This window comes from Rhipicephalus sanguineus, chromosome 10 (assembly GCF_013339695.2).
Source record: "Rhipicephalus sanguineus isolate Rsan-2018 chromosome 10, BIME_Rsan_1.4, whole genome shotgun sequence".
Lineage (NCBI taxonomy): Eukaryota > Metazoa > Arthropoda > Arachnida > Ixodida > Ixodidae > Rhipicephalus > Rhipicephalus sanguineus.
The window spans coordinates 36151019-36173226 of record NC_051185.1 but is presented as its reverse complement, the minus strand read 5'-3'; the positions used below and the strand labels follow the sequence as shown (position 1 = coordinate 36173226).

At 45.2% G+C, this 22208-nt stretch overlaps 2 protein-coding genes and 1 long non-coding RNA gene across 3 annotated transcripts; all 3 read left to right on the top strand.

The window, feature by feature from the left end:
* Positions 1-5051: 5051 nt before the first annotated feature.
* Positions 5052-11035, top strand: LOC119406323 (sodium- and chloride-dependent glycine transporter 2). Its single transcript, XM_049420048.1, has 6 exons — positions 5052-5187; positions 6325-6456; positions 7649-7818; positions 9395-9576; positions 10489-10621; positions 10982-11035. Exons 1-6 carry the CDS (start codon positions 5052-5054, stop codon positions 11033-11035), a joined length of 807 nt encoding a protein of 268 aa, XP_049276005.1.
* Positions 11036-11656: 621 nt separating this feature from the next.
* LOC125760091 (uncharacterized) lies at positions 11657-13339 on the top strand. The gene is made up of 2 exons (XR_007417754.1): positions 11657-11787; positions 13232-13339. It is a non-coding gene; the product is annotated as an uncharacterized LOC125760091 (long non-coding RNA).
* Positions 13340-15626: 2287 nt separating this feature from the next.
* LOC125760233 (sodium- and chloride-dependent glycine transporter 2-like) lies at positions 15627-21818 on the top strand. Its single transcript, XM_049420047.1, has 3 exons — positions 15627-15760; positions 17585-17684; positions 21805-21818. The coding sequence occupies exons 1-3, from the start codon at positions 15632-15634 to the stop codon at positions 21816-21818; spliced, it is 243 nt and encodes an 80-aa protein (XP_049276004.1). The 5' UTR covers positions 15627-15631.
* The last annotated feature ends 390 nt before the right edge of the window (positions 21819-22208 follow it).

Below are 22208 nucleotides of genomic sequence, written 5' to 3'. Positions count from 1 at the left end.
GACGAAGGGAGATGAAAATGATAATGTCTGTTCCGCTGTACATCAATTCTAAATTGAATCAGGGCGGTATTGATTCTGAATTTTTAATTAGCATTACTGATATATTCTCTCTATAATTCGTTTTCATATGTGCCCACTTTTACCTATAAATCATTCGTTTCTTGGCCAATCCTCCAGAGTGCGTGTGAGCCATTCAAAAAGGTGATCATCATCATCATCATCATCATTATTTATTTGATGAAAGCATGAAGATGATCATTTTTGTTCGCGACTAACGGGGATTCTCCATGCTTAAACAGCTCCGCCGCTGAAAACGTTCAAAATTCACGTGATATTAAGTGAATCTGTGTGTACAGCGGCGTATCAAAGCGGATATGACCTCAACGTAACATGATGCGATCAATGACGTCAACCTGTGAGGTCATCATGACGCCACCGACTTCAGAATTTGTGACGTCATAGTGACGTCATGATGACGTCCTCGCAGAACATCGTCGCTTGGTCAGAGGCGCGCTGATCACGGAGGCTGTGCGAAACCGTTGAGGAGCGAAAAGCTTGTAATGCATCCTATCCTGCAGGAAACGCAAAACTACGTTAGGTACTGAAAGATTTCGTAATGGAGGGAAGGGGGAGTATCAGTGCATTCGCTGAGAAGAAAAAGAATATGGCTTTCGCCTTCTAGTCGTGTTCGACCATTGCATAAGGGACAATGGGAGGTTTTGTCATTAGCGTAGCGGGGCTCCCAAACTAAAGATGGCTCTAGAACAAACGTCTTTATAAAGCGTAGTGCAGCCATGATTACGGGCAGGTGACGGAATCCTCCGCAAAAAAAGACTAAGAAAGTACGGCTGTCAGATCAGTAACTTTTTGAATGACATATCTCTTAATTACCATCACTTATCTTTATGTGCAAAACTAATTACGTTACATTCGTACCCAGAAAGCAGAAAAAAACTGTTCCGAGCTGAACTGTCGAAATCTTTCTCGTCTCGTTTAGAAAATCACAATTATTTCGCCCATATTTTTATTTTATTATATGCTGAAAACATCATTAAACAGTAAGCGTCACGTCTTAATGAACCAGCTTAGCGTTTAACACTAGAAAAAGAAGGCAAAAATTAAATTTATGTAAGAACTATATATATATATATATATATATATCTCTCTCTTTTATCAACACTAGCCTTGGATATGCTAGCCTTATCTTCTTGTGTCGCTTCTGAAAGAACCTTGAGCACGGGGTGTTGCTGCAGCCGACGTTTCGACAAGTGGTCTTGTCCTCTTCAAGACAACAGCTGCCTTGAATGAGACAAAACCACTTGCCGAACGAAACGTTGGCTGCAACGACACATAATGTTCGAGAATAAATTTCACCTCTTCAAGCTTCATTTTACTCTGAGCTTCTGACTTGTTTGAGTTACTTCTGTAATGTGTCTGAAACCACTGAACATAATTTCTATTTTCCGAGCGGTTTACGAGACAAAGAAGATTTTTGTAAAGCTCATTTCGTAAAGTTGCTCTAACGCTGTTTTCAACAATCATTTGCGCACTTGGGAGCGTGGCCACTGGGATTCGGTCACAGAGATGCATTTTGTTCCAGTGGCAATTTTATCGAACACGAAACGATTACCTTGTTAAATTATAACTTACAATATAGCGAGTCTCTATATCGATTCGTTTTGATGGATCGCGTACGCGGACAAAACGACACGTAGAACAACAATATACGGCGTCCCTCGCGCATCGCCCCTCGCCCCCTCGCCACAGGTTCTCTTTCCCACTAGCCACTGCCGATGATTCTTCCATGAGTGTCGCGATTGTTGCTGTCCCTTTTGTCTTGTGACGTAGAGACCGCGCTGGAACTGTTAGCATATGCCCATTGCACTCGCTATGGAACGGACGCGTGTCGTTGGCTCGAAAGAAAAACAGCAGGTATTGAAGGAGCGCTAACGCGCACAGGAGCGGCTTGAATCGGCTTGAATCCATTGCCCCAGAACGTGCAGCCGCAGCCGCTGGCTTCGCTGGCTTCCATCTTTACGGCAGTGTATTCACTCCTTATTCCTTTAAATGCTATGATTATTTAACCTCCATATTAATCTCACCTTTATTCTCGTTTATGCATTTCAACTTTTGTATTTTATTATATAATAGCATTACTAGCTAGCTAATCTTTAACGTTAAGGTAGTAAAGAGAATCGTAAAAGCGCCTCTTCCTTGATCAACACCCCCCCCCCCTGTAGCGGGTCTTATCCAGCGATAAAAAACGATAACAAGAAGAACGAAGGAATCGGTTCTCGCAAGCTTCACAAGGTACGGAAATTCTGCTTCTGGCGATTCAAACAGAAAGCCTTCTGTACGAGCTGCCTGTCTTAGTAGGAGACCAGAGTCATTTGTTACATGCGAACAGATTTTTGCTTACGCTAGTGAGTAGGCGACTAGAACAGCAACAGAAATACCACTGAAATCAAGAGCTGCAATGGTAACTTCGAAATAGTACGGTTTTTCTATCAGCACCGGTAATACGGTACCATTTAGGCGACAGTATTGCCCTTACAGTGTCAGCGTGCCACGATACGGAAATGTTTTAGCTGCGCTAGTTTCTCGCTCCGTGCGGTAACGTTATAAGATGATGTGAGCGGTTAATAAGCTCTTGCAGTATAAGCTAGGTACATGCCCACCACGACGTTACAGCATTGCCCCCCTCCCCTCCGAACTTGTCCAAGAGGGGTACAAGTATTCCGTTCCTGTCCTACCTCCCCCCCCCCCCCCGGGCCAGATACCTTTGCAACCCCAATAATAGCCGAGGGGGCTATACACCAGATGCATTTTGTTTTACACCTGTAGTACACGGCTGCAATGAACCATGCATAGATGCACTTCGGAAACAGCTAGAAGTTCTGACCTTAACAACAGATTTATTTCCTGTGCCACCTTCAGTACGCAGTTATTTCTGACTTCCCTCTGTCCCGCTCGCCCGGGCAAGTGGAAAACCTACGCCTCTGTTAGAAGGTGTTTTCATTAGAGAGTTTTAGTGCTGGGTACCCAAGCGGCTTGCGCACCCAGGACGTTGGGGCGGCGGTACGGCGCATGCGCGAAGCCCCAAAAGCATAAAAGCATGCATGCCCGGGTCGCAGGGGTCGTGCGTGCGCGCGGACATAAACAACGCTGCCACCACTGGCCTCCTAGTAGAGATCAGCTGTCCCTAGCAGGACACGTCCGCCTTTAATTTATTAAGTGGCCGTCGGGCGCTCTGTAGTTCGTCAGCTCCGAACCAATGCTCTTAGTACTTGCTTTACATTAATGTCCTTAAGCTTCCACAGCAAAGTATTCGTGTCCGTTCGGCACCATTTTTCGAGAGCCATACTCAAATGATCGATGCTGTAGGCTTAGCGAGAGGATGGGCTCTCCCGGAATCTTGGTGGACATAGATTACGTGTTTGTTTGTTTTCTTTTTTTTTTCGCTCAGAGCTGGCGCAATTTCACGAGGCGGCAGCTACGGCACATGCTACGCCTTTGCGATAGCGGAATACCGGACAGACTATAAGACGCTAATGAAACCGCACAGTTAATGTAAATGAACGGTAGGTACACGGGAAAAGACGACGCCGATCACCCGCCATAGTTTCTCCGCTTGTATGTCGTTGTCGGGCTACGGCAGCGGCTGCAGTCGCAACTTCGACACGTGCAAAAAAAACTTTTTTTTTTCTCGGGTTTACAAGTTTGCCATATTAATTAAGAATATTGTATTGGAAGCAATTCATTTCACGCCGTTATCTATGCTTAGTTTAACATTTTAAATTGTAAAATAACACAAATCAATCCATACGCGACTAGACGCTATGGCGCTGCGTGCGCGTGTGACCTTCGTGCGGCTTGCGGTTGGGTACGCGCCACTATAAGGCGTGTCTGCTTGGGTACGCAACTTCGCGTGTACCCAAGCCCTTGGGGCCCCAAGCGCTTGGGTACCCAGCACTAAAACTCTGTATTAACGTGAGTGAGTGCCGGGGTCCTATTCCAGGCACTGTCGAATTCCGCCATGTTGTCAAAATCTTTAATGGCGGAATTTTATGTCAATCAGAAAGGTACGTAGTTGCGCTCTGGACTAATCAGAGCTGACAACATTACGAATTTGACAGTACTAGAAGAGATAGTTGGGCTAGTTAGTGGTAATTGATTATGCAAGAGCAATAGGGCTAAAAAAGAAAAAGACATAGGAATACACGACAAAGGCGCTGAATAAGGCACTGTCCGAATAAAAAACAAATAAGAGATATGTTCGCTGCAACTCATGCATTGTGTATAGGGTTCCATTATCATGCGCGCGGGGGAGGGGGGGTATATAGGACAAATCGGGTGGTGCGTCAATGTTAGATTAAAAGAACACTTATCCAAGCATCTGGGGTTTTGCACCTGCCAGCTCAATGTAGGGAATGTGGCTGCCCGCTGAGGGCAGTGAAAACCACGTTCTTGTTTGGTCAGCCGGACAAATGCACTAGAGAGGTAATGGAAGCGTTTTACATTGAAAGGGAGGGGGAAGATTGCGTGAGTAAACCGTCTGTTTCGATTGGGGACAATGAAGTTAGCCACCTGGATTTAAACCTGCCGCGTTAATGTGTATCATATTTTGGACTGTCACGTATGTTTTTTTTTATTGTTGTGGATTTCCTTCTTCTTTTCGGCTTCATGACAGATGTGTATCTCTTTGACATGATTAGGTATTTTTATTGACCCTGATTACTCTGCTGCGTAGATGCAATGGTTTCTCATGTGACTATAATAGGTCGGCAGCTTTATATATCTTCATATACCTTCGAATAACTTTTAGTTGAGAGTTCAGCGCCTGTATCGTGTCTTTCTTGGTACTTGTCCTTTTTAGCGCTGTTGTGCTAGCATAATGAACTTGACAGTGTCCAGAATAGTACCTTCGGTCAGTGCGACGTGAGCGTTTACGCTATATATAGTGACAGCCGGTGAGTGGTTAATTATGACACGTAGACGTGGGTTGACCGTGCTAATTCTATCTTCTTTTTCGACCGCAGCTCTAGGGAATCATGGAAGCTGCGGAAGCTGCCGAGCCGCGGGACAAGTGGGGTTACAAGATCGAGTCCATTCTCTCGTGCCTCTCTCTTTCCCTCGGCCTCGGGAATATCTGGAGGTTCCCGTACCTCATCTACAAGAACGGAGGCGGTACGTGGCGAGTCGAAATCCTTTCATCCGTCAAATATCTCCTGCTTGTCTGCAGCGGAGTAGTAAATTTGCAAAAGAAAATCAAACGCGAAAATTGACCATCGGCGGCGTCGACATCAACGCAAGTGATGCGAAAAATAATCACGTGATGACGTCATTATGACGTCACAGATCGTCGAAATTTGTGACGCCATCTTGACGTTATCATGCCGGCGTTGTGACGTCACATAGCGTGATGTCTCATGATGCAGCCATCAAAAGACATCGTCGCTTGGTCAAAGGGGGGCCGATCTTGGAGGCATTGCAAAGCCGTGTGTGGTGTGCAAATCTTGCAATGCCTACGATCCTGGAGGCTCTTCAAAACCACCTTCGCTGTAGAAAGCTTTCAGAGGGGAGGGGGTGGGGGTGGAGGGACTAGTACATCGACTGAGATGAAGAAGTAGAAGATAACTTTCGCCTTCTAGTCGTCTTAGGTGAACGCAAAAGGGCCCCTGTGAGTTTTTCTATGAGATGAAACATGAAGCGTTTCTTTTGGCTTGGTGGTTGTTATGGCGGGGTGCTTAAAGTGGTGTTGCCGGATTGTTCTGGAGGCCTACTGATACGGCGGCTCTCTTTCATGATGCTACGTCTGTGCCCACATGTTGCAGACGTCAGAACCTTGACTATTCCTTTGTGCCTTCCTTCGCTTCTTCGAGCAGGGAATCCCCCTCCCCCTTCTTCGGGGATTCCCCTCCCCTACGCCAAGGCTGCAAGTGGTTGCAGTGGCGTAGTCGAGTGCGCGCGGAGTTGCGCTGCTGCGACGCCTGCTTGTCGTCAGTTCTGGTGGTAGAGGTCACGTGCTTTGAGGACACGGCTTTTGCGGATGCCCCTCGTGTGCGCGCTTTCGCCAACCTAGCCAGGAAATGCTTTCGCGTTAATAAATTGAGCATCTTAACATTCGCAGAATAGACAAGGTTTGTGGCAACCACCCACAAACTACCGTCCGCGGTTTCTGAGCATGATTAAGCTTTAAAGTAATAAGCAAATGAAAGTATACTCATACATTACTAACGACAGAACAGGTGATGGCCTGGAAATCTTCGAACACTTATCATTTTGCCCCGTTTACCACTGTGTGTGATCTTCACGCTTATGCAGCTGCGTTCCTGGTGCCATATGTGCTCCTGCTCACGGTGCTCGGACGTCCCATGTACTTCTTGGAGCTCATTATGGGACAGTTCTGCAGCTCCTCTGCCATCAAGTCCTTCGCATGCGTGCCGCTTGCTCAATGTACTTATTATTATTATCACTATTATTATTATTATTATTATTATTATTATTATTATTATTATTATTATTATTATTATTATTATTATTATTATTATTATTATTATTATTATTATTATTATTATTATTATTATTATTAGTTCATATATAACAGGCACATGTATAAAGGACAAAGAGGGTAATTAGGTGGCAAATTATTACGTGCGTAGTTACTAAAGAGGGGCTCTTCCACGGCCGTTTTTATTCATGTTGGTTTATGCGGTTTAACTACTAAATGAATGCAGGCTATGAGACATACCGTGGTGGAGGGCTCCGGGAAATTTCGACCACCTGGAGTTCCTGATCAGAAAGTAAAAAACAGCGCACACATCACGAAGGCAAACATTCCTTGTGTCTGTCTACGTGAAGTGTGCGCTGTTTTTGCCTTGTGATGATGAACAGCCAACAAATAGCGTGAAATGTGTTACTGGAGTTCTTTAACGTATACTGACATCGCGCAATACACGGACCCCTAGCATATAGCCTCCAATAGTTTCTGTCCACATAACGGGGAACGTACAGCTCCGGTACGAAAAATAGAGAGCGCTTGTTCCTTTGAGAAGAAAGGCAAAAAGAACGAAGCAGTGTATTGACTAAAGAACAGTGGTTTGCATTTACGGACAGGCGCGTTTCTTTTTCTTTGTTTTTGTTTTTTTAGTATGTCTTCCGCCAAGTTTTGTTACCCAGATGAACAGAAAATGATTGATAGCCTAACATGGCGGCACATGGCCTGACTGCTTCAGGCTCAACGATGCAGACGCTTCGGAGCCATCCACCAAGTTCGCTATAGCGTTAAGTGCTTTCGGAGGCTTCGCTGAGTTTAATCTTATCTCGGTAGCAAAGTCGTGGCGTTATCTCAGAATTTTTTGGCGGGAGGGGGGGGGACAAAGTTATCAGTATTGATAGATGTTGAAGCCTGCGGTCCCATCACTGTCGCCCTGCTGCTGCACTGGCGCAATGCTTAGCGTTCTAGCCTTTGGGGAGGTAGTTGTGGAAGTGGGGCAGAGGATCGAACCCTCACTACGACATCTGTTTTGGTGATGATGACGTAAATTGCCTGCCGTTCTTCTGTCATTGTTTTCTGATGACGACGGGCGTGTACAATAAAACTTGAACCCAGAACGTAACCACCAAAAACGCTCTGAAATTTGCACAGGCGTGCCCGTGGTCATGATGTACACCGTCTTCCTCACGAGCATCTACTACAATGTGATTTCGTCCTACGCGCTCGCCTACTTCTACTACTCCTTGTGGAAAGTGCAGCCCTGGACCACGTGCAACCCGGAATGGACGAACGAGTACTGCTTCGTTCAAGGATCGGTATTCGTAAGTAACGAAACAATTAGAAATCGGTGAATGGAATATTTCACCGTAACCAACGTTTGGACGAGTGTAAGGCACTTGTCGAAACGCTTGCTGCAGAGACGTTCTTTGTTAAACGATTCCTGGTCGCTTCAAGCCTACGAATTCCGCAGAAATCCTGAATCTCCCGCTGTAATAACAAAAGCACCTCGTCCACAGGCGACTCGGTCATCAACGCTCATTGCCAAACGAAGTCCTTTGCGACAGTCGTGGACGAATTACAAGCAGTTACAACAGGAAATGTACAGAAACAAAGATTACTACCAACGTCACCGAACGACTCACACGGTTTGCCCTCCGTTATGGCTTACGGACTATACGGTCTGGCGTTTCTAAACGCGATGACGCTGTTTTGATTCCCGGCCATTACTGCGGCTGGGTTTGGAGGGGGTGGGGGGTACACACTCGGGCACTTTGATTTGGGTGCTCATTAAAGAACCGCAGTTAGTCCAAATTAGTCTGGCGTCCCCCACTGCGCTGCGCCTCAAATAATAGTACGGTATGGGACGTAAGGCCCTACAGTGTATTTCCCTGTAGCAAATAGAAAAAAAAACCAACAAATTAACTAGCAAGCTTCCAAAGTAACCAGCGCCGTAACAAATGTATTGAACATATTGTAATTCGCTAATAGCCGTCATATTTGAATCTGCCCATTAACGCATTTTCAAACACAGATTTATAAGGTGCTAAGTTTCGGATACTATACCTGTCAGACCTGTATCCTCGATATGACCGGAACCAGTGCCGAGAATGCTCGCTAATAGTATCAGGGTAGCAGCTCTCGAACTTTTTTTATTACAGTGCGGTTTTTCTGCCTTCTTTCCGGCTCTCGATTATTTTAGCATGGTTATAATGTCTACTAAAATGTAGCGGATACGTTACCATGGAGGCAGCGGCTCTGACGTCGATGTCAACGTGTGTGACGGACCAAGCGACATCGAGTGGCACGGCGACGTGCCTTCTTTGACGTCAAAGTGCTAACCGGCCCACTGTCACGAGCGTGTTCTGTAGACAGGTTGCCCTTCTAAGCGGTACAGAGTAGATCTTACCATATATGTTTCCGAAGGGGGCATATTCAACAATTTGCAGAGCCGAACAGTCTCGTGGATTCTATTTGGTGGTTGTGTGAGAAACAAACTACCCACAGTATACCTGATCTTATAGCCAGAGTAAGCTAAGGAAAAATTCTTGCTCGAGATTGTCACCGGCCTCAGTGTACGTTGCGGCTGAGCCCAAATGCCCTTTGACATGGGGGTTCTAGGTGAACATTTTGGCAGAAGAGTGCAGGAAATGAGACGAAGAACATGCAGCGTTCTTTCCTGTGTGTTCTTCGCCCCTTTTTGTCCACTGTTCTGCCACAAAGCTCTTTGACATGTACTTACACATCACCTCGTCAACACGGCAGAATAACACAATTAGGGTGACTGGGTTGCACAATATGCGCGAATAGATAGATCGCGTAGAAATAGCCTGACTTTCACTATTATCTTGCGCTAATTCCTGCTCTATTTGTTTTCTACGTATTCTCTTTCAAACACAGAAATCCTGTAAGGAAGCCAACGAATCTCTGCTAATTCTTTTCGGTCGCGTAAACTCCACCGAAAGTGACGCGGTCGCCATCAACAACGGCTCCGTGGTCATCATGGTGCCTCGTGACGAATTCGAGTCCAGATACAAGGGATGCAAGAATGCGAACGAGACCTCGATGGAGCAGTTCTTCTAGTAAGTGCATTTCAGTCTCTTACACCGGCGTCACACGGGCACTTTTGATCGCGATCAGTGCCGATCCGGATCGAACTTCTTGATCGCGATCAACAAGTTCGTCGCTACTACGCGGTGCAGCCTAATCCGGATCGAGTTTGGCACAGACGACAGCCAAATCGCGATCACGGGCCAGATAGCAATGCGCAGATCGCGGTCGTCTTCATCCCGGTTCGCGCTCAAAAGTGACCCGTTTAGCAGCACCTGATCTGAATTGAGCTTATCCGGATTGTTCCTGACCGCCATCAAAAGTGCCCCTGTGACACCGATATCACACATCCGATGTTTTCCACCTAGTCGGAACACGTGTGCTTTTGTCGAACTATTGGCCACCATCACATGTGCAAGGTAAAGATAACGCACTTTCTCCCGCGTTCTACGCATGTTGGTACGCTGGGAGTTCCATTTCTGTAAAATTGAGCAGAGTGATGAGCAGCAAGATTTTGAAGAAAATTATTGTGGTTTTCAAAGTGTATAGACATCTGAAGAGCGTCTGGCGCCGCGGTAGTGAGTGCTGCCGTTGGAAGCGCCTAACGAGGACGAATTATAAATTATGAGAATAAATATATTATTCATAATAATTTCCAAATTCATTAGGCAAAAAACTCAATTAGAAGCTGTTAGGAAATGTGGGTGAAAAGTGGGAGGTCCATGGTAACATGATAGCAGCAGTAAATAATTTTGGTTTATGTTCCCTAACTATTGCCTAATGCTGGCTAATGTCGACTGTTGTCGAATAGTGTTCGTTACATTTGGCTACTGTTGCCGGTGCACGGCATGAGAGGCTCACGCTATCCACGCAAGACGGTGTCACCTAAGCAAGCTCGCTGCAATTCTTACATTTCTTCTTTTTCATTTTTACGTATGTAAAAGCAAGCGATTCCTGGGCCTTAGCTCGGGAATTACCGAACCTGGTGGTGCCCAGGCCGACCTATTCGTCGCGCTTCTTGTGGCCTGGTTTGTCGTCTTCATTGCCGTATGCAGAGGAATCCGATCTTCCGGAAAGGTTCGTTTCCTTGGAGCCCATCTACTATCTAACATATACTAACATCACAGTGCAGAATCTTCTCAAGATGCAGATAACGTCTTAAACCTCGCCTCCCTTTGCAATTCGGGAGAACCCATTAATGTATAAGTATGATGTTATCACTACTTCTATGTGGCAAGGAAAAGCTCTTTTGCGTGCGTACAACGTTTGAAGGAAAGAAAAGAACTAGTTCTCTCTGTCCTGTGTTATTCTTTTCGTTTCTTTAAGCGTTGTGCACACGCAAAAAGGTTTTCCCGGCCAAATATGTACTACTCTTTAGTCCAATCAGCCATATTGTCACCGCTTCTGGCTGTCGAACATGTCATCTTTTCCACGCAGTTTTATTCGGTGCCCATGGTCGTTAGGCAGCTGTTACTGTTTCTTGCTAAATAACCCGAGAAACCCTTGGATTAAACCTTTAATATTTTCCTTCATCTAGTTTCCCTATTTGAAGTTTTGTTGATGATCAATTTCCCGGGGCCTTGCTGCGCTAATTGCGTGTCCTGCTGAACAATTTCTAGTCCAGTGATTCATTTAAAGGTCATAAAAGTTTGCGGGAAATATTTCACGTGGATACAAAAAGCAAAGAAACTGTTATCGTATAGTGTCGGCTGTTACAACTGCATAGTCTCGCATAATTATCCGAAATAGATTAATGATTTCATAGTTTGGAGACTGTGCCGCCAATAAACACGGCTGTCCTTTCTATTTGAGGAAGGATGCAAAGGAAGGATGCAATGACAAATCGGACCAGGGAGAGCTTTCTGAACGAGTAACGGCACCCCCCCCCCCCCCCCCCCGCAACCGCCTTTTTTCAAGTGAACACCGTCGAACTTCTAGCTTATTTCGAACTACGAGCGAGTGTATTCTACTTCAGTAGGGCGGAAAAGTTGATACGATCGCATGCTTAATAGAACCGCGCCACCTAGACCAGTTTCCATCCTACCATCGCTCCGGTTGTTTTGTTTCAATGTGTTCATTAAATGTGTATTTTTCCTCACTCGACCCAGGTAGCCTTCTTGATTGTCCTCGTGTCTTTACTCGTGATGGTGGCCTTACTCATCCGGGGCACGACTCTCACCGGCGTCAGCTTTGGCATTGCCTACTACCTGCTACCGAAGTGGAGGAGACTTCTCGAATACGAGGTGAAATGTAGAGCTGTTGTAGTCCAGTTCCCGGTCTTTCCACGGTAGGTGTGTCTGCGCTGACATGTAACGTCTATAGGACATCATGAAAGCTCTGTCGGTCGGGTGTGAACGTTGCAGAGAAACTTAAAGTTTGTCTCGTTGGCGCGGATTTTTTCGCGCTGTAATGAACACCTAACAGCATGACTGAGAGAAGGGCGCAGACAACCATGACATCAAGCGTACGACCTACTAGAACTCCTGACCTATACAGACAGCTGGGCTTCTTAAGGAGAGCGTGCGCCAACTCTCGTTCAGCCTCTCGCCGCTGGTGTCGCTTGTATAGCATGTTCGTATGCTATCTCTGCGGCCTTTTGGACGGGGTTGGAGTGAGAACACCCGCATTCTGTGACGAACTGCCGGTATACATGTGTCTGTTTTCGTAAACTTAGACAGAAGCATAAGGGAACTATCCAGTGCTGTTAAGTATTCATTTTATAGTTGTTGACTAACGTGTGAAGCCGCAGACTTCTGTGATGCAGGACGGCGTACATGATGCCGTCTCCGTAGGCGTCTATACAAATGCAAAGAATTCCGCAATATTTTATTTTCAAGGTATTTCGCATTTATGCAAAATAATTACACGATATGAGTGTTATGCGCTGGCAAAAACATCACCATGAGCGCTGAAGTTGAAGAAAGCGAACATGTGCTGACTAGCGCCACGCCGCTCATGTGTTCCCTCCCTAGCGCCATAAGGAATGAACTAGAACAGGCGCGCTAGAGTGGGGACATCCGTGCAGCTCAAGAGTTCTATCAGGTCGTAGTCAAGGCTATAGTTGGCAGTGTTTTCAGCTCGTCCGTTCCATTGAACTCCTGCAAAGAAGATGGACCTTTTGGAATATACCTAATTCATGTTACTTTCGACTATCGCTTCGTCATTTTCAAAAAAAGTAAAAGCCAGCCTCCACTTCCTTAGAGCAATTTAAGCGCATTTTTAAGTCCGCAGAATAAACTCATAAACCGAAGGCCCCTTAATATGGTAGTTCATGTCCTTCCAACGACGCAGTTCAATATGTGAACCATTGATCGTCACTAATTTACATTTCCAGTTCATGTCTAAAGTTCAGAATAGGGTTTATTCAGTAAAGTAAAAATTTGGGCGAGTTTGTATTAGTTCATGATGACTGAGGGGCGCCCTCAGTCATCATGCGGTTTATTATCGCATGCGTGTATAATTACGTATACGGTTACGCTGCATGTTTTCAGTCATTTATTATTCCCTCACGTCTGTCTTAAAACCCACACGTGTTAGTTGTTAACATTTAGGAGCAACTACATTCTGTTAATATCAGCTGGACAGTCGCGATTCTTCTGTCAAAAAGAGGCACTGTTCCTTGAACTGTTGATCTTAGACGCGCATTCGAAGGCATTCAGTTTTCCATTGCACTGTTTCTTACCGCAGGTTTGGCAGAAAGCCGCCGAGCAAGTGCTGATTTCATTGGGGCTCGCTCAGGGCATGGTAATCACGATGGGGAGTTACAACGAATTTTCAAACAACCCGCGCATGTGAGTAACGCGAAAAAATATATTTCCGTAAATTAACTTTTAATAGTAAATCCTAACTGCGCTACAAAAAATCCATCATAATAATTCTGTCAATTTCCACACATGGACGCTAATAATAGGGAGCGACGAACGAGTTGAATTATTACAAATTTATCATTTGTATATGGTGAATAGAGCCACAGTCTAAAGCGGCACAAAAATAGGTGGCGTGATTAGATTACGCTGTTGTTCGGGGATTTATGAAGGTACCTGAAGAAATACGCGGCTCTACTTGTAGATTACAATGAGGTGCCTTCGCACTGCATTAGACAATTACTTTGATGTTGATTAGCTTGTTAATATTGTTTCTGTTGTCTTAATGTTTATGAATCATTGAATATCTGCACCAAATGAAGACGGAAAATGGTATTGAGTAAGCTTACCACGAGAAGGAAATTTCTTAGTTACGTACATGAAGGGGTCAGTTGGTAATCCATGATTTTGTCTTAGCGCAAAACCAAAAAAAAAACAAGACTTCTGTAACAGGGTCGATGTGTTTCGCATCCTTTTCGTGCCTTGTTAGTAAAGTTTTCTTGCGCAATAGAAGAAATCAAGGTAATTTGTGTTAGGAATTCCAGAATCCTTTCCTCGACTGGTTTGTGGTTTGCTTAGTAGATTCAAAGTGGCGATATCAGATATATTGTGCTACACAAAAACTCCATGTCCTAAGCCAGAAAGCGGCAGTAAAAGTTCATGCATATATATATATATATATATATATATATATATATATATATATATATATATATATATATATATATATATATATATATATATATATATATATATATATAGAAAAGAGAGAGAGAGAGACGAGATCAAGATAGAATCGATAGATAGATAGATAGATAAGATAGAATAGATAGATAGATAGATAGATAGATAGATAGATATAGATAGATAGATAGATAGATAGGATAGATAGATAGATAGATAATAGATAGATAGATAGATAATAGATAGATAGATCTAATAGATAGATAGATAGATAGATAGATAGATAGATAGATATGATAGATAGATATAGATAGATAGATAGATAGATTATAGATAGATGCTAGCGATCTATCGATGTTTCGTTCTTTCTTGCAGAGACGCATACGTCATCGCTGTCGTCGATGTCATCGCCAGTCTGGTGGGCGGTCTCGTGTGTTCACGGTGTTGGGCAGCATGTCATTCAGAATGCGGATCTCCATGGTGGATCTCCTGAAAATAGGTGCCCCATCGCTTCCACGATGTTCCTCTCTTATGAATACAGACTGTCCTTGCGACGATTCTGTACACCGCCTTTACTGCGACGGAACATTTTACAAACAAAAAGTACAAAAATAAACTGAAGGTTTCTTGCAATTCGTTACTCGCAATGCAATTGCGCTCAAGCACTCGACAAGACACAGATTTTAGCTAGGCGTCACCAGGATACACGCGCATCATCGTTGAGGCTGCGGCTAAAACCAGAGGCAATTGCATCAGTAAACCATCCATTGCGCTAACTGACAAAGAAATAGACTACCTTAGTGCTACACATGTAACCTCAACATAAGTTCGTTTGGTTTCCTCGATGTTTTTCTGCTGTTTTTGCTGTTATCTCGGTTCCATGTTTCACTTCCCGTCTTCATGCACAAATAAATGAGCTGTGATCACATGTGCTATTTTGTTTTCGTTTTTCATATAGTATGTTAACAAAGTTTACTTGGAAGTCAGAGCCAGTCCATGTTGGTCTCTTGTGTTTGTGTCTCTCCCGAGCTGTTCCCGTAGATAAACGTCGCAAGGCTTGGCGAGAACCGAAGACACTTCGAGAGATTTCGCGAGACCTTGTGTAGGGGTTCCCGAAGAATTCTTCACATTAAGAATCATTTCAAATACTTGCATGTAACTCAATGGTAGCGGTGTTACATCTTTCGCGCTTTTTGCAGGCGACATGAATGCTGACGGCCTGTACACAACGGGGCTCGGTTTGGTATTGATCGCGTTCCCGCAAGCGGTGTCGACCGTGTCTCAACCGAACCTTTGGGCGGCTGTCTTCTTCGCCATGATCTTCCTCCTCACTGTAGGATCACAAGTGAGGATTAGACTCTTCGTTTTGTGTAAATTATCAACTAAGTTTAATGACATGCTGACTCAGAAAAGTGCTCTGACTAGGTGTCACTAAGATACGTGTACGCCAAGGAGACGCATAGAAATTCAGGCGATAACTAAATTGGGAAAAGCCCGAAGTTTCGAATTATAACCTCCCGTCTCTCGCGCTTCCACGCAGATGGCGTTTGTGGAGACTCTGTTGTCTCCACTCAAGGACGGGTATGAGTACCTGCGTCAGCGTCGCACCACTCTCGCCGCGGTTGCCTGCTGCATCGGATTCCTGCTCGGCATACCGCTCACTATGCAGGTGATCGACGTTGGGTGTGGGTGCAGAACATGAGTGCGCTCGCTCGCTCGCTCGCTCGCTCGCTCACTCACTCACTCACTCACTCACTCACTCACTCACTCACTCACTCACTCACTCACGTCACTCACTCACCACTCACTCACTCACTCACTCACTCACTCACTCACTCACTCACTCACTCACCACTCACTCACTACTCACTCACTCACTCACTCACTCACTCACTCACTCACTCACTCACTCACTCACTCACTATGTTCAAGAGATAGAAGCAAATCTACGGCAAAAAATCCCCGCATAGCTCTCTACGAAGGCTTCAATTTAATACTGCAACTTTAATGACACCAAGAGCCCAAAATATATCAACTTAAATACATGTCACATGGCTTCAAGCTTTTCATGTATTTATTGTATACTATAACGGATCAGCATAAATTCTGACGTCTGAACCTATCTAATCTCCTGATTCACATTCTTTCCTATCAGAACTCGTTTCATATCTAACGGGTAACTGACCCTCCGTGTAATTGATTAATCTGCATCTCTCCAAAATTGCGTTTTTTTAGTCTGTGCGGCACTTCAATACCTTAAACATACGGATTTTTAGTATATTATCGAATAATGGAAGCAATAATCATTTGCAATGCGCATCACAAAAATTGGGAGACCCTTAAGCTTCGCCTTTAAGAGTTGAATGCGATAGCGAAATCCGGCCCCCAGTGCGCACTTCCACCATTAAGTGCATGCTTAATAATATGTGTTGTTACGCACACAGACACACACACGCGCGCGCTATGTATCTATAGTAATGTTACAGGCACTGGTACAGGTTTTCGATCTAAAGCATTTCCCTGTGCTAAAGTCGAGACACATTTCTCACAATGCCTCACAGATGGCAGCACATTATCTAATGTTTGCTGTTTGCTTGATCAACGCCTCCTCTAGAAAGGAGCATGGCCTCCGAGATGGCGGGGACGCCGCGCGCCCGCCATCTCGGAGGCCATAAAGGAGACGTTGTCTTGATACGTTTTCCGCTAGAGGGACATAATTGTCCATTTTGGGCGCTCTTTGAAAGTTCGTGTGTGTTTTTAGCGCCGATGGCTGCCCTGTCCCGCCTTTTTTCGAAGCATGGCGTCGCGCAAAAAACGTAGTTTGATGGCCTCGCCGACGCGCCTACAAATCGCCGAATGGGCTCATTTTCGTCGTGACACCTGCCGAACAAAATGCGTTAAGGAGACTCCTTCCACTACATGGCATTTGTGTACTGTTTTTTGCCGAAGCAGTTGCAAGTAACATTGTGGCCTTGTGGTAGGACACCTGCTTGGCGCGCAAACGGCCCGGATTCGATCCTCAATGGGATGGTAGATTCTTCTTGTTTATTTTATTTGCATCTTTCTCGATTTTTCGCTCACGGACGATTTTTCGCTCACGGACGATTTTTCGCTCACAAGCGGCGTAGCGACGCCGACACCGACGGCGGCATTTCTGCGAAACGAGCTCTCTAACGCTATCACGTTAAAATGTGGCCGTAAGCGTACCTGAAGAGTAAAAAATCGACACTGTGCAACTCAAAGTACGAAAGAAGGGTAATTGTCCGCGGAGCTCGTTTTCTGTATTATACACAACTAACTAAACCGATAGTCAACAAGCCAAGGAAAGCACAGGGATATTATTTGTGGTTTTTAAGTGTAGTGTAATGATTCTCACTTAAATTCAAAAGAATTAAAGTGGACTAAAAATCAGCCTTGCAACTAAAGAAAGTCACACACATGTTTTTGCATAAACTTATAAAGTTGTAACTTCATTCAGCATTGAAACACGCAGGGAGGCTTCTACATGCTGACTGCTATCGACACCGAAGTGACTGGCAACTTGATTCGATGGATCGCGCTCTTCGAGATCGGCTACATGGCTATTGGCTACGGTATGTTTCCTTTATACTTTGTACAGCCTCACCAATGTGTAAATACAGTTCATAGCAACTCACTGTTGTATTTCTGCCATTGCTGAGAGCTACATCCTGCTGAACGCGGACTATAGACCAGAACACAGAGAATTCCATGCGCATCGCCATATTTGCATCGCGCGTCGCGCCATCTATCGCACACGCGACGAAAAACATGCGCGGGCTGCCACGCCAGCAGACGCTACGCAGAGCAAACGTGAAACTCCCGAAACTCAGCCCGTCGGAGAGCGTGTTTCGCGTCTTTTCTAGCCTGGACATATTCGCTGATTTTATTGGAACATCAAGAACACCTTGCTCATGCAAGTCCACAATGTATATAGTACGTGCTGAGTGGGCTGCGGAAGCAACCTCGTCAGATACGTACGCTGTTACATTTGTAAAAAAACGTTCTCACTGTGGTACGCGTGAATCGTAATTGCAGTGCAGCTCGCGAAAGAGTGAAACGATGTTTTGTTGCGCCATATTACAAGTTGTGCACAAAGTTTTGTGGAATGTGATCATTTCAGCATGCATCGCGTAATAATTAGAGTACGCTTTACGGGTAGTTTCGCGGAACGTAATTTTTGTTTCACGAGCGCTCTTACAATAATGCGTCTTGCTCACAAAAGCGTGCTATCAGAGAGTATAACCTGCAGTATCGTTCAACGATCCCATTTGGAAGCTACCTGCGCGATTTTATTCTTGTAACGATGATGCATTACAAGCGAAACTGTGCTACTCTTAGTTAAGCCGGTTAGCTACGCCTGCGACGTAAAGGACACTGGCGCGAGTACTGTTTACTTACGTGCCAATATATGTATAATGTGCAGCTGGATGCCTCGTGTCCAAATAAATTTGGGGACATCAAACACTGCAATGAAAGCACGAAATTCTACCAGCTGTTGAGGAGCACCGTGCCATTTATTACCTTTTGAAGACGAAATCTCGAAGGCGTGGATGCCATCAAATCACTAAAGCTTAATACTCCGTTGAAAGTGGCATAATAATAATAATAATAATATCTGGGGTTTAACGTCCCAAAACCATGATATGATTATGAGAGACGCCGTAGTGGAGGGCTCCGGAATTTCGACCACCTGGGGTTCTTTAAACGTGCGCCTAAATGTAAGTACACGGGCCTCAAACATTTTCGCCTCCATCGAAAATGCAGCCGCCGCGGCCGGGATTCGATCCCGCGACCTTCGGGTCCGCAGTCGAGCGCCATAACCACTAGACCACCGTGGCGGGGACCGTTGAAAGTGGCAAAGCATGCTGATTGCTTGGGCTTGAAAGCACTACCTTACACGAGACTTTCGTCAAGGAAACGCTCAAAGGTATGAAGTGCACCCCCACACAAAGCTCGCGCCTGCCTTCAACCCAGCTGCGTGTCACGCAAATTAGGTTCGCAAAATGAAATAGGTGGGCATCACACTGCAGAATACACGCAATTAGTGTACTTACTCGCGCATTTTCACTCGGCTCCTAGTTTTTTGCTTGAATCACAGTTATCCACACGCGGCGAAGCTGAAAACACCACACCGGCACTATTTCCGTGGCACGTCGTAATCGTCGCAGACAACGCTAACATCCTCTTGTCGCCCTGCTTGTTTTGGCATCCAAAGACAACGCAGTAGTGCCCAGACGAGCTCTTACACGCTGAAGTGGCGTGAACGGGTACTTTTTCGCACTTTAAAGCCTCAGAACTGCAGCTTGCCCTGTTTACTTGGTGCAGCCCGCGCGCGCCTCGGCAGCCCGGTCAGCCCGGCGTCTGGGTGCGAGAGTATCCGCTCGGCTCGCCAGGAGCCTGGGTGCGAGACAGACGTGCTCTGGTGTATATACCGCGGGACAATCATTAAAGCGAAAGCCTCCGATGCCTCCTCATCAAACGCGAAAATTGGCCGTTGGCGTCGGCGGCCTCGGTACCAAGACGTGGGATGCAAAATATAATTGCGTGATGACGTCACTATATGACGTCGTCATGACGTCACCATCGTCAAAAATTGCGACGCCATCATGACGTCACATGATGAAGTCATCAGACGACATCACCGCTTCGTCAAAAGGTGGGGCGATTACGGAGGCAGTGCAAAACCAGGCGAGGTACACAAAGTTTGTAATGCTTCCGATCCTGGAGGCAATGCAAAACTACGTGAGGTACACAAAGTTTGTAATGCTTCCGATCGTGGAGGCAATGCAAAACCACGTGAGGCGCAAAGATTTCGGAGGGGGGCAGAGGCGGGGGAGGATTCATACATCGTCTGAGAAAGAAAAGAAGAAGAAGATGGCTTTTGCCTTCGAGTTATCTTAGGCGAATGCATATAATACCATGTGACTTTTTAATCGTTATCTGCCATTTTTCTGGCGGTTGGGCACGTTTATCTACGTAAAAAAGAAGCTGATGTTAAAGGGACTCGCAACCGACTCTTCTCGGTGCAGTTGTTTACGGCGCAACGAAAACAGTGCTCGTATTAGCCAGTACGATACACAGTCTTTCCATTAGTGAGGTTATCTAAATTCGAGTTCTGTCGGTCGCATTTTCGATGGAGGCGAAGATGCTTGAGGCCCGTGTACTTAGATTTGGGTGCACGTTAAAACCTCTGGTGTTCGAAATTTCCGGAGCCCTCCACTACAGCGTCCCTCAAAATCATATCGTGGTTTCTGGACGTTAAACCCCAAACATTATTATTAAATTCAAGTTCTGACCGGTTGCCTGTCCCTTTAACGCTCGCTTTTTCTTGTCGAACAGAGTGGCCATATCGACACCTCATCTCGGATTTTCGAGGCATCTCGCGCTGTTTCTAAAGCGCTTCGACATTAAATTTAGATAACACCAAATTAAAGTTTCTACTAGACGAATGCCCGCAAACTACGTCAGCTTGCTACAACACGTGTACTACCACTTGTAATGTAATGCGTCCCACCAAGGCTAGACAGTCTGTGCGGTGGTCCCTTTAATATTCTGATACTGTGTGATCAAATTACGTAAGCTACAATGTACATTCGTGCTGAAATCAACATAAAGATGTTTTTTGTGTGTTTTTAACCCTTTCCCTACCGAAGACGAGCTGAGCTCGTCCATACAGTTTGTACCGCTCAAAGACGAGCTCGGCTAGTCCACCATGAAACAAGCATTTGGGAGCACCGCAGTTAAGCTACCCTGATTCATTTTGCTGTGTTCTCTTTGGCTAGCGCGTTCGGGCCTGTTTAAGGGGCTTGGTAAGACGCTGTGGCCTCTCCCCCTTACACTTTCTCAACAATCACGCGATGGCGTCGGGGAACGAGATTCTGCAGACGCGCGATGAACCCGCGTGGCATGCTCCAACAAGAGTTCGGGACGAGTAACCGCCACAGCAACTACAGTGAATTCATGGTGTGCTCCACTTGCAAGGAGGCGTTAACATCAGGCAAGGTGCCCGTCATGAACGGAACTTTAAGTCGACCCATGCGCTGGTTCGCACCCCCACATGGCTCCCTTTAGTGGGAGATGGTGTAATTTTTTTACGGACTCACTTCCTAGCGCTTTATTGTCTAAATTTCAAAGAGACATTTCTGCAGCGAGGACTGGAGATGTTAGGGCACTTTCTGTGGTGCAGTGCAGTGAAGCCAATCCTCGGCCCATTTTCCAAAATATATATAATTTTTATTCGTGTATCTTGCTAACAAGGCGCCTTTGAATAATTTTCTTGGTTGTTTCAAGGCACGTAGAATCAAACAGGCAAATAAAACAACGGCATTTTTGTATCGTTTCGACTAAGAAACTTAGTAGAAAAAGCGTTAGCTAAATAGGTGTGCCTTGCATGTGTCCTCGATATTACATATCGTCCCCGCGTGCCCGAAAATTGAGACTGTAAATCAAGCCACATGACCTGTGCTATTTCTCTTCGAAATCACAATCTGCCCTTTACACCGGGCAAGAGCCATACATATATTGTATGGCTATATTGTAGAGCGCGCGTGGCAATATATAGCATAGAGAAGTATGAAAAAATAAAGATAATGATCTTTTTAACTTGAGCGCTCGTGATCGATCAGCCATTGTACTACACCAAATTTTCCTTTAAGTATCTCACGTTGGTTTGCTTTCTTTGCATTTTGTTAGGTCAGTTCCTGTGACCCACGTGTAGGTTCAGCTTATCTTGAGCCGGCATCCACCTTTTGCTTTGTAGATTGAAATATCATCTACAAAGTATTTCACCTGGAGGTTTCGAGGCTGATTGATTGATTGATTGATTGATTGATTGATTGATTGATTGATTGATTGATTGATTGATTGATTGATTGATTGATTGATTGATTGATTGATTATTGATTGATTGATTGATTGATTGATTGATTGATTGATTGATTGATTGATTGATTGATTGATTGATTGACATGAAGCCTGCCACGGTGCAATTAGGCATTTCCTTCTTTCTCTCTCCTTTTCAGGCATAAATAGGCTGAGCACGGACGCGGAGTTCATGCTTGATTCGCCTCTGGGATCACCAGTAGAACTTTGCTGGA